The sequence below is a fragment of the Anthonomus grandis genome, chromosome 24 (genome assembly GCF_022605725.1).
Source record: "Anthonomus grandis grandis chromosome 24, icAntGran1.3, whole genome shotgun sequence".
NCBI classification, from domain to species: Eukaryota; Metazoa; Arthropoda; class Insecta; order Coleoptera; family Curculionidae; genus Anthonomus; species Anthonomus grandis.
Window position 1 is genome coordinate 1,359,087 of NC_065569.1, and position 11,760 is coordinate 1,370,846.

General features: G+C 32.8%; 1 protein-coding gene across 1 annotated transcript in view; it reads left to right on the forward strand.

Annotated features, from left to right (window-relative positions):
• Nucleotides 1-11,356, forward strand: part of LOC126749344 (uncharacterized) — a 34,190-nt gene extending 22,834 nt beyond the window's left edge. Inside the window, exon 3 of the mRNA XM_050459014.1 lies at nt 11,178-11,356. Coding sequence (XP_050314971.1) covers nt 11,178-11,356 — 179 coding nt within the window. The remainder of the gene's footprint in view (nt 1-11,177) is intronic.
• The last annotated feature ends 404 nt before the right edge of the window (nt 11,357-11,760 follow it).

The window sequence follows — 11,760 nt, forward strand, 5'->3', positions numbered from 1 at the left end:
AAAGGGGTTTAGAAGAATCTCTTAACCCACCAGAACATAATACACAAGACAACACAAACATACATACACAACAAAGATATCTAATTTTTTTTTTTTTCTTTGAATCACAAAAATAATGTTCACTAACCCCTTGCTTAAGCCACAAAAAGATATGTCATAATGAAGATGAGAGTAAATAAAAGAAAACTAGACCGAATATGCAACTAGTCTTCCCAGCTTATGTCTTGCGATTTTTGAATCGAACGCGACCATCCATCGTAATACTAAGGAACTTGCAGTTTTCTTTGTTTTGCAAGAGGGACTCTTTACTAAACATGATGCCCTGGACGTCATACTTAAAGTATTATTCTTAGTGTATGTAAATAAGCCTAATTATTTACATACATCAAAAATAAGACTTGTCCTAACATTGAACCTTGAGGTACTCCAGGCTCAAGGGATCTAAAATCAGACAAACTGATAGGTAGGATTTTAGCCATTGCAATGTCACACCCCTTAAACCATATTTATTGAGCTAAGATAACAGTATTCCAAAAATCACAAAACACTGCCACCAACGACTGTCCAGAATTCAAGGATGCATAGACACTCTCCAAAAACCTAAAAACAGCATCATGAGTCCCTTTATCAGTTTGAAATCCATATTAATTTGCAGATAAATTAGTGAAATAAACTATTATTTTGTAAAACATTCTCAGAAATTTCTGCTTTTTGGAAGTTTTTAACTATCTTGGAGAGGGTACATAAAATAGATATTGGACGGAAATTACAAGGCTCTGTCAAATCCATTATGAAGAGGGAAAACCACTGTTTTTTTTAAACATGAAGGAAAGATGCTATTATACCAGGAACTGTTTATGGCAGAAACTAAGGTATTCAATGCTGAGTCAAGCAAACGGAGTAATAACTTTGATAATATTCCATCAGCTCCAGATGATTTATAGTTTTTTAAGCTTTTAAAAGGACCGACTTTTGCCAAATATAATATTAGAGATCAATATTACTACTTACATCCTTGAGCAAGAAATGAGATACATATATTACAATAAAAATCATTTAAAATATTTGGTCTCGCCTCTGGTCCAGATTTTTTGTTATGAGAATGCTTAAAATTATTAATAATTGACCAATACTCTCTCTGCTTATTTGATGTAACATTTAAGTGGTCATTACAATAAATAGCCTTTGCTGCTTTAATTGTATTTTTGTATAGACTATGGTGTTTCTAAAAAAAAATATTAGTCGTATATTTGCACAACTTAGCCATAAAACAGAGATTTTTAGCCGAAATTCTAGGGTCTGCTGTGGCCCACGGTTTTCTATTTCTTATTTTAAGCCATTTTTTATATGGAAAATATTATTTTGAATGCACATGAAAAAATAAGGTAAATGGGTCAGTAGTTGTATTTCAATTGTATTCCAATTTATCAAGGCTGTAGCAGAAAAAAAAACATTGAAATTTGCTCTGCTGAAAATTCTTCCCACATAATAAGAAAAAGACAATCCAATGTTGCATGGAAGCTTAGCAAGAATTGCTTCATGGCCAGAAATACTAGAAGAGAGTACTGTACATGACACATCATTTAAATCTGTACACAAATAATCAATAGTAGTTGAAGATGATGATTGTATATGTGTGGAAGAAAAAACATACATTTTTAAGCCTTAAGACTCTATGACATTGCAAGACGTTCAGTGAAGTTAATATTAAAATCATCAGCTAATACAACTTTAGAATGTAGGGACAATTGGGATAATAGAGAGTCAAGTTTGTCCAGGAATATACCAATATCTCCAGTGGGTGGTCTGTAAACACAAAAAACATACACATTAAAATGTCTACAAAAACAAAGAGAGAATTCAAAAACTTTCTCCAATAGAAAATTCTCAAACTTATCAAATTTAAAGAAAAAACTTTCAATTGTTTTTTTTAAACTAAAATAGCAGCTCCACCATGTATGAAGTATTGATGACAAAAAATTGATATAGGAACATAATTAAATATTAAAACATTTATTGGGCTTTAATCAGTCCTCAGTTAATAATACAATATCAGGAAATTAACATGAATGAAGTAATAGATGAAGCTCATCCATTTGCTGAAACTCTTTGAATGGTTATTTCCAATATTATTAATTCAGAAAACACTGGACTTTGTAACCAACTTCAAACTCATTTGTTTTAGGAAAATTCTACTACAATTTCCACCCACAAAGAGAAGTTTAGGTTGATCATCATGTGCTACTAGTTGGCCTACATGGTCTATATAAAAACTGTGTTGGAGAATTGAGGTCAATAAATTTAAATAATACTTGCTGTTCCTTCAATGCACAAATGTCGAAATAGCAAGTATGCTTTTCAAGCTTTCTACACCTTTATGAACTCTATCATCTTCCTGTTCAGCTTACTATACTCTATTTCAGAAGTGTATAGAGCAATAAACTGGGGAATTCCGTTCTGTTTGGCTACATTTCGTGGTAGTTCATAGGCGCAGGTACTTATAATATTTATGAATTTAATTTTCACGGATTAAATGCCTTTATTTTGAAAGAGATTAAATACTAAATAAATACTTTTAATCCTTTTGTATAGGTACCTATCTTTTAACGCTTTGTAACATTCAAAAATGGGGTCAGGTAATATATACAGACTATAAACACTTTTAAATCATATTTTAAACGTTAGTAGTCACTGCTACGCTGTAGTGTAATCACAATATTATTATCCCAATATTTAAAAAATGGAGGTATTCAGTCCAACGAAAAGATGTACTAAAAATTCTCCACTACCGCTGAGTGAAAAAGTTATTATTTTAAATGTACATGATTGCATAAAACACGATTACTCTAGTTTTACTGTGCAAGAAATTGTTGAAAAATGTTCTCGAATGAGTGGAATTGGAAAGTCCACCATTTTCAAATTGTTGCGGAAAAGAAAAGTAGCAGGTCAAGTGGAATCTCCCAAGCAAAAGCCAGGACGACCTACAAAAGTCCTTGATGAAAATGCTAAATGTATAATTCGAAGAAAAGTTCACTCTTTTTATTTTAAAAAGGAAATACCCTCCCTAGACAAAATTTTAATGGAGCTTGGCCGAGATGACAGTATTCCGTTGATAAGTAGAAAACTTTTATGGAAAACTTTAAAAAATATGGATTTTGCCTGGGAAAAGCATAACCGCAAAGCACTTTTACTGGAGAGCGACGAAATTGTTTGTTGGAGACGACAATACTTGAGAAGTATCAAGCAGTACCGCAGGGAGCAAAAGAAAGTTTTTTATCTTGATGAGACGTGGATTAACGAAGGTTATATAGTCCAAAAAATGTGGCAAGACAAAAATATAACCAGTGCTCGCCAAGCTTTCATAGAAGGCCTGTCTACGGGTATTAAAGTACCTTCGGAAAAGGAAAAAGAATTATAATCACACATATTGGAAGCGAAGAGGGATTTTTAAAAGAAGGTCTGCTAACCTTTGAGTCGACTCGCACAGGAGATTACCATGAAGACATGAACTCAGACGTTTTCGAGGACTATTTTGGTGAAATGATAAAATTTCTTCCGGCTAATTCGGTGGTGGTTATGGATAACGCAAGCTATCATTCACGGCGAATAGAGAAGACGCCAACTTCAAGTTGGAGAAAGCAAGAAATTATCGATTGGCTGACTGCAAAAGGTATTGCGTTTGAAGCAAATTTGATAAAAAAAGAACTGCTGGCAATAGCAAACTTACACAAAACTCGTTTCATGAAATACGCCGTGGAAGATATAGCCGAAAAATATAATATAACTGTACTGCGCTTACCGCCATATCATTGCGAACTAAATCCTATAGAACTGATATGGGCGCAGATAAAAGGATTTGTAGCAAGACAAAACACGACTTTTAAAATGAAAGATGTTAAGCTACTGTTTGATCAAGCCATTACGGAAGCGACACCAGAGAATTGGCGAAAAGCAGTCCAGCATGTAATTAAGCAAGAGGACAAAATGTGGGATCTTGACAACCTCATCGATCAGACAGTCGATCCTTTAATTATAATGTCAAGAGGTGATGACAGTTCGTCAGATGACGAAGAAGACTACAATCTATTATAATTTAAAATTGTTATACACTGTTCAAAAAGTGCCAGATCCAAAAGTGACATTTTCAACTGTTTTACTCTACATATTATGTTCAATAAATTTGTGAAAAAAATATATTATTCCATTTAAACAAAAGTAACTTTCTAAAATAAAATAGCATTTAAGTACATTAATTATAAGGTAAAAAACAAGTCCCTTTGGCGAACCGTTTTCAATGTTTATCAGTGGGTAACAATGGGCAAAACTCATAAATTGACCCAAAACCGGGTGGCACTACCTGCAATCAACGAAAAGAAAGAATTTTACATTGAAACTAATACCCAACTAAGGTAGTGGCATAAAATATTGGTGGATCACCAGGTACCACTTTTGCATACCTAATGAGGTTTTATTGCTCTACACACTTCTGAAATAGAGTATAAAATCATTAACATCTTTTTGTAACAAATTAATTTCCGTCTTATAGGTTGCAGACTCATTTTCTAATGTTTTTATTGTCACAATCAAGTTTTTATTTAAGGTATTTCACTCATTTTGTGCATGAAAGTTTTTCCTTTTTGCATACTTTCAATAGGGTCACTAACTCACTTTCTTAAATATTTATTGCATATATCATAAACATACATATGTATGTGTACATACAAAAGGTGTTATTTACAGGGTGTGTTCTTCCATAACACCTGATTACAACAAACAAAACAAAATAATTTATAACACTAAAAATTATTATATTATATGTTAAGTATCAAAAACATAGCATACAATATATGGGAAAGATTGAAAAAAATAAACAATTTAAAACTGACTCTGCAGGTTACCATAAACCTAAAGTTATGGCAAGTTACCTTATCCTATACCTATACCTACCTATAAACATATTTGAGTCTACATAAAAATATATTAATTAAATTAAAAATATTACCTTATAAGCATTTTACAATATTCAGTTCTAAATACAAAAAATTCAGAATTAAAAAAGCATGCTGCTCTATATGTAAAACAGTTTTACTGTAACTCAAAATCAAGAGACCTATCAAAAATGAAGCCCACATTTTTTGCCTGCTTAACATCAGGAAGAACAACATTGTTAATATGTAGACTGACACTATTAAATATGTCTCCTTTATAAAAGACCTTGGTGTCACTTGGTGATGAGAGGTTGGTATTTGTGGAGCATATTAACAATGTGGGTTGAGGGCTACCTAGTCGCTGGGTCAAAACCCAGAATAACAAATTATTAGAAATTGTAATCATCTCTCAGATGAGGCAACCAGGCTCATTTATTGTTCCCTGGTCAGATCAGTCTTCGAATACTGTTATGTGGTATGGTCCCCATATCACCAAATTTTGATTAACACTCTTGAAAGGGTTCAACATACATTTCTCGATCAACCATGGCAACAGTTTTACTGACAGTCATCTGGCTCTGATGCTACTTCATATGGAGGTCGATGGTAAATGATTCATCTTCAAACTTGTACTTCAATATTGTATGGAATTCATAGCCCTATCAACCCTTATATTATGAGTTTTTTAAAAAGGCATCCTCATATTGACATTTATAATTTCACTGACAATCAGGTGAAAAGATCTCCTGCCTTTGTGATAAGTTGTTAACTTGGTAATTGTGTTGTTACATTATGACTTTATATGTTTTTTTAATGTTCTCTTATTTTGAATCTAATACTTTATATTATATTATTATTACTAAAAACCATATACTGCTTTTATAATCTTGAAAGGTTGTAATATTTAATGAGGTTTGCCCATATATTTAATAAATTAATAAATAAATAAAAACAATAAGATTGAGGTAAATAACAACCTCAAAAATATTCACTGTTACTCAATTTATTTTTTAGTAAAGTATTCAATACTTATTGGTAAAAAAAAACAAAAGTTCAAAAGAACTAAGCTAAGTTAATTCTGTATATTTATAATATGTATATATATTATATCCAGTATATTTTTAAAATCTTGGTAATAAATAACATTATGTTTGCAATACAAAAATATTAACTGAATTTAAACATGCATTAGTAATTTTAATGTAGATATATATTAAATTGCATTTTTCCACTAATATCATCCCTATAATTTTTGTTTTACATAATCACTGAGTACTAGTCTCTGGTAGCATAAATATTTCATAACTTTCTGGTACTTACAAGATTGAATAATATCTAAATCTTGATCAGAATTTTGGAAAGACCCTTTGGAAGTACCTCTGCTTTATTGAAAAAATGCTTTATACGAAAGTGATATCTAACTAGGTGCAGGATCAAGTTTACTAACGTTACTAACGTTAGTAAACTTAAACAATAACAATTATGTTACTAACGTTACATATTTGTTATTGTTTTACATGTTTTAATTATATGATTGTAAGTAGCATAAGTTTCTTCAAATTTTCAAGTTTTAAACAATGTTTTTAGTTTAGGAATATGAAAATGTTATATAACAGCAATTGATGCCTTTAAGGATTAAAGATCTGAATATAATATTGTTTTCTTTCTTAACTGTTGTCTTAGGAATATCATGTAAAAGTTGAATTTGTGAAGTGTAAGAATTACAGAACAGTAAACTTCACTATTATTAAAGAGTTGAATATTATTTTATTACAACAATAAGGTTTTACAAGGGCAATGTAGGTATACTTTTATTTTTTCCATATACAGTTTCTGATTATTGCTGTGGTTATCTTTATTAATTTACATACCAATCTTTTTATGTAAGTTAAAATAATGTGGAAAACATAGCTTTGGAAGGTATTTTTGAATATAGCAAATAATCAATGTTAGGTTTACTAAATCTACATATATAACCATTGTTATGTCTATGAGGTTCTAACAGCAAATTCAGATGGATATTATAACTGTAATTATGACTAAAAACAAATTTATTGACTACAGAGTATAATAATGTACACTTACTTTTGCAATATGGCAGAATTGAAATAATAAATAAAACAAAACAAAAAGTCCTTTTTGAGTTTATAAATATCTCTCTACTATAGAGTTCACCACAACTATAAGTCACTACTATACTGTTCACCACTAATATAAGTCACTACTATACTGTTTAAACCACTAATCACTAACACTAAATCGAAAATACTCTTAAGATCCTGTGAATCTACGTATTCGCCGCAAAGTTTGGAAATTTGCAAAAAAAATGGCTGCAAATGACCAAACCACCATGAACTTGACACCGTACAACAATAACATAATTCGACACAAGGGAACTAAAGTCAGGGTTGCCACAATGATTTTTATGAAAGTACTAGATTCCAGAATAAAAAGTCTCAGAATGTACTAGATTTGACAAATAAGCTAAAAAATAGTTTAAACGGATGTGGGAGAGGGGGGGGAGGGGTGTAAGTAAAATAAAATATAAAAACAATGAACAGCTTTGCTAGTGGTATTTTTTTAACAAAATTAAAGAATAAACAATTTGCCTCAGGTACTCACACATTAATTGTGTGCATCCCTGTAGGTGTTTCATTTTTACTATACTGTATTGTGGGTTGCAGTGATTTTAATATCATATATATTGTATACCGAATGCGTCTTCAATGAGTTTTGTTAAAGGTGGCATTCCGATCCTGGCAGTCCCATTGAAACTGCTCGGTCGCGCGACAATTACCATTCGGATAGAAGCGACCCTGTTTCCCAATTTATAGAGTCACTTAGTACTAGACCGAAGCCACTGTGAATAGTTGTGTGTGTTCGTCCTGTTTAAAGATTGAAGCAAAACTATGTCAGATATAGCAAAACAAGAACTTTTGATGTGGCTACTGGAGGACGAAGAAGAGGATGATGATATAATTTTGCTCTTACTATCTGCCAAGAGAAATAAAATTGATTCATTTTATACATCAAGACATGCTGAAGGCTGCTTTGAAATTTTAATAAAACGGCACTTGAATATCAAAGACGCAAAATTCAGAAAGTATTGCAGACTAAATAAAACACAGTTTAGATTTGTACTCAGTTTAATTCAAAATGAAATCCAACCAAAAAAACAAGGTTCGATTACAGCTGAGGAAAAATTATTTCTTACTTTAAGGTATATATGTAAGACTATTATTTATATCATTTGACTCATTATAATAATCGAAATTAAAAGTATTCGAGTTATTTAAGTTAATTGCTGTAATGGGTAAATTAGTTGTATTCGAATTGCTCAAGTCACTAGCTTCAAGGGGCGAATGAGGCGACGAAACAGAACTTATTGGAGAATATGAATTTGATGATAAATACTCAGAGCTTTGGTGTAACAGAGAGCTATTGGAGGTATTGCTGGAACTCTGGTTTAGACTCTTTAACTCATATTCTGCTAAAATATTGAAAACTTTAGTTTTAGCTTGTATTCTCAACGCAGGAGTAAGTTTTGTCAACATTGTCCCAACATGTGAGCAAAACGATTTTATACCATCTACATCTGGTTCATCTATTTGGATTGCGTTTGACTGAGATTTCAGATCCTGAATTTCAGCTCGTCTTTGGATATCCCTCTCTTTCCAATAATGTAATAACGCCACATTCATAGCATTATTTTGACCTACCTTCTTTTTTTTGAAAACGGCGCCGGCGCCAGTAGACCGTTTTGCGTTTGTTGTTTCATCTTTATCAGTCGTATCTGTACTGTCTGTTTCTTCCGTTACACTTCTATTTGCACTTACGACTGTTATTTCACTGTCCATTTCTATTTCATTATTCTCTATTTGTGTATTATTATCGTCATTATTATTATAAGGGTTTTCATCATTTAAAGCATCGTTTTCACCATGATCGGCATCCTGAGAGTCTTCAATATTACTCACACTTTTTCTTTCTGCTGGGATTTTTTCCAAAAACTGCAGTCTTTCAAGCAAAGGCCATTTTTTTGGTTTGCTACCCGCTGCGGATCCAGTTGGTAATTTATTTTTACGTTTGATTCGTGCGTAAGAATCTCGGATACATTTCCACCGTTTTTTGCAATCATCACCTAAAACATAAATTTTATTTCAGGTTCCTGGCAACTGGTGAAACTTACGCATCATTATAATTTATGTATCGCATATCAGCAAGCTATATAAGTAGAATAATCCAGCAAGTTCTGAGAAGTTTAAGAAATAATTTAGTACCAATATTTCTTCCTGTGCCAACGGAAAATCAACTAAAGGGCGCAGCCAAACAATTTTGGAATAGGTGGAATTGTCCGAATTGTTTTGGAGCCATCGATGGGAAGCATGTACTCCAACACACTAGAGCTCCAACACACAGTGGATCAATGTTCTTTAATTACAAAGATTATTTTTCCACTGTGCTGCTGGCTATAGTAGATGCAAACTACAAATTTGTTGCTGTCGATGTGGGTTCGTATGGAAAGGAAGGCGACAAAGGGATATTTCAAAAGTCAGCTATGGGGAAGAAAATTATTTCTGGCCAATTTAATGTGCCTCAACCAGCATCTTTACCAGGCACAAATATCTTAATTCCACATTTTTTAATTGGCGACGACGCTTTTGCATTGGATGTCAACATGATGAAACCTTATTTCAAAGATCATGTTCGAAGTGATCGTGCTAAAGCAATCTTTAATTACCGTATCTGTCGAGCTCGAAGAGTCTCAGAGAATGCTTTTGCTCTGTTGAGCCAAGTATTCCGAATTTTATATACACCTATTGCAATTAAACCCGAAATATGTGATGACTTGATTATTGTTCTATGTTGCCTCCATAATTTACTACGGGATGCGTATTTAGGAAATAATGGTGTCCTATTTTACCATTACGATGAGACAAAACCCAAACCTATACAAAACATGATTTCATTGGCTCGCAGGGGAGGATTTTCAAACATCGCTGGATTTCAAATCAGGGATACTCTTAAAGATTTATTTAACTCAGAAGTTGGAAAAGTAGCATGGCAAGAAGAATGGATAAGTAGAAGGAATTGAATAAATGATTTTTTTTGGCAAATATATATTATTTCTTAAACAGGGTTTCCCACGACGAACTGGGGCGATCGATTTCTCGAAAAGTATGATTTGTGGTACATTTGGAAAATTTGGCAACGTCGATAAAGGGTAAAAATCTAGCTGTTAAAAATATTTTGAGTAATGCAGTGTTGTCGCTTCTATATAAAACCGGCAACGTTTTTCTTATTTTAAATGAAACACCCCATATATTTTTTATCATTTAGAGTCTTCATAAAAATTTAAGAAATCTGGTATACCATGTTATGGCCTACCTTTAACTGTTTTTGACAAAATGAGTTGAACATCCACTTTTTTAGTACTTTAACCAGTCATAACTTCCAAACTATTTAAGCTATTAAGCTAGAAAGAAACGGTTTTCACTGTCCTATCCTAATTTTTAAAGATCTTAATGTATGCAATGACAGTTGTCATTGCCAAAAATTTTAAAAATTAACATCTGTCATATTATTTTTTTAAAAATTATTTAGCGAGCTTTTAAAAGTTACGTGAAATAAACGTGAAAACCGTTTATCTTAAACTCTAACTTAAATAGTCTTAAAAAGTCTTTTTCGAAATCCTACGTTTCGAGCAAACGATCGCCGCAGTTCGTAGTGGGACACCCTGTATACTGGCATTCGTCCATAACCAAATTTTTTAAATAAAATATGCTCTTAGTTTTGGCATTTTCCATTATAAGCAATAAATTATTTATAAAATTAAAATTAAATCCTCAAAACTTACCAGTTTAATTTTAATCTTTATTTTTAATAATAAAATAGTGTTCCATAGGAAATAAACCCTGTACTTTGTATTTTAACAGCAGTTATGTATTTGTACAATAATAATAGGAATAAATAATAATAAATGAAAATAAAAACATAGCACTTACTTGTCTTTTTTAGCTTTTTTGCTATATGCTCTCAAATATTTTCGCGAACGGTACTGTCCTTATACGATTTTAGTCGGAAATCATATAGAGGAGGATTTTTATTAATCATTTCAATTAAATATTCATCATCTTGGTCATTAAACGTGGCCATTTTTGCTCAGTCACTGATTGAGTCGCGCGACCATACTGCTCTTGAAGCGGTCTGGCGGCGCTGCCAAAATGACGCGCATGCCGCGTTCACTAGCGGCGCGACCCAGTCGTGTACATCCAAAGGCTCTCCATTCAAATGCATACAAAGCAGTGTGCCGCGACCCGGCTGCCACCGCCGGGTCGCGACTGCACGGCAGCGACTGCCAGGATCGGAATGCCACCTTAAGAGCGCTATTCCCGGCGCGACCAACTGAGAATCCGCTTTTAAGGTAGCATTCGGTTCTTAGCGACGGCGACCGGCGACAGCGACCAAGCGACAATGGTCGCCTGTCGCTTGGCGACCTACAGCATACGAAACTACGCGGCAAAGCTACGCGACCCATACTAAACTCAGTGCAGATTATAAACTAAAGGTGGTTGGGTTTCAAGTATGTCGAGTGTTTTAACTACAAATAGAAAAAGAATTATTCAGCAGTTATTGGAGGATGAAGAAGATGATTTAGTTATTATGTTACTAACTATGCCTCCGAAAAAAGCAAAGAGGAAAATCGACTCAATTTTTACATCGCGAGAAGAAGAAGGGTGCTTTCAAATACTTATAAAACGGCACTTAAATTACAAAGAAGAGAAATTCAGAAAATATTGCCGGTTAAATCATAAACAGTTTAATTTCATAC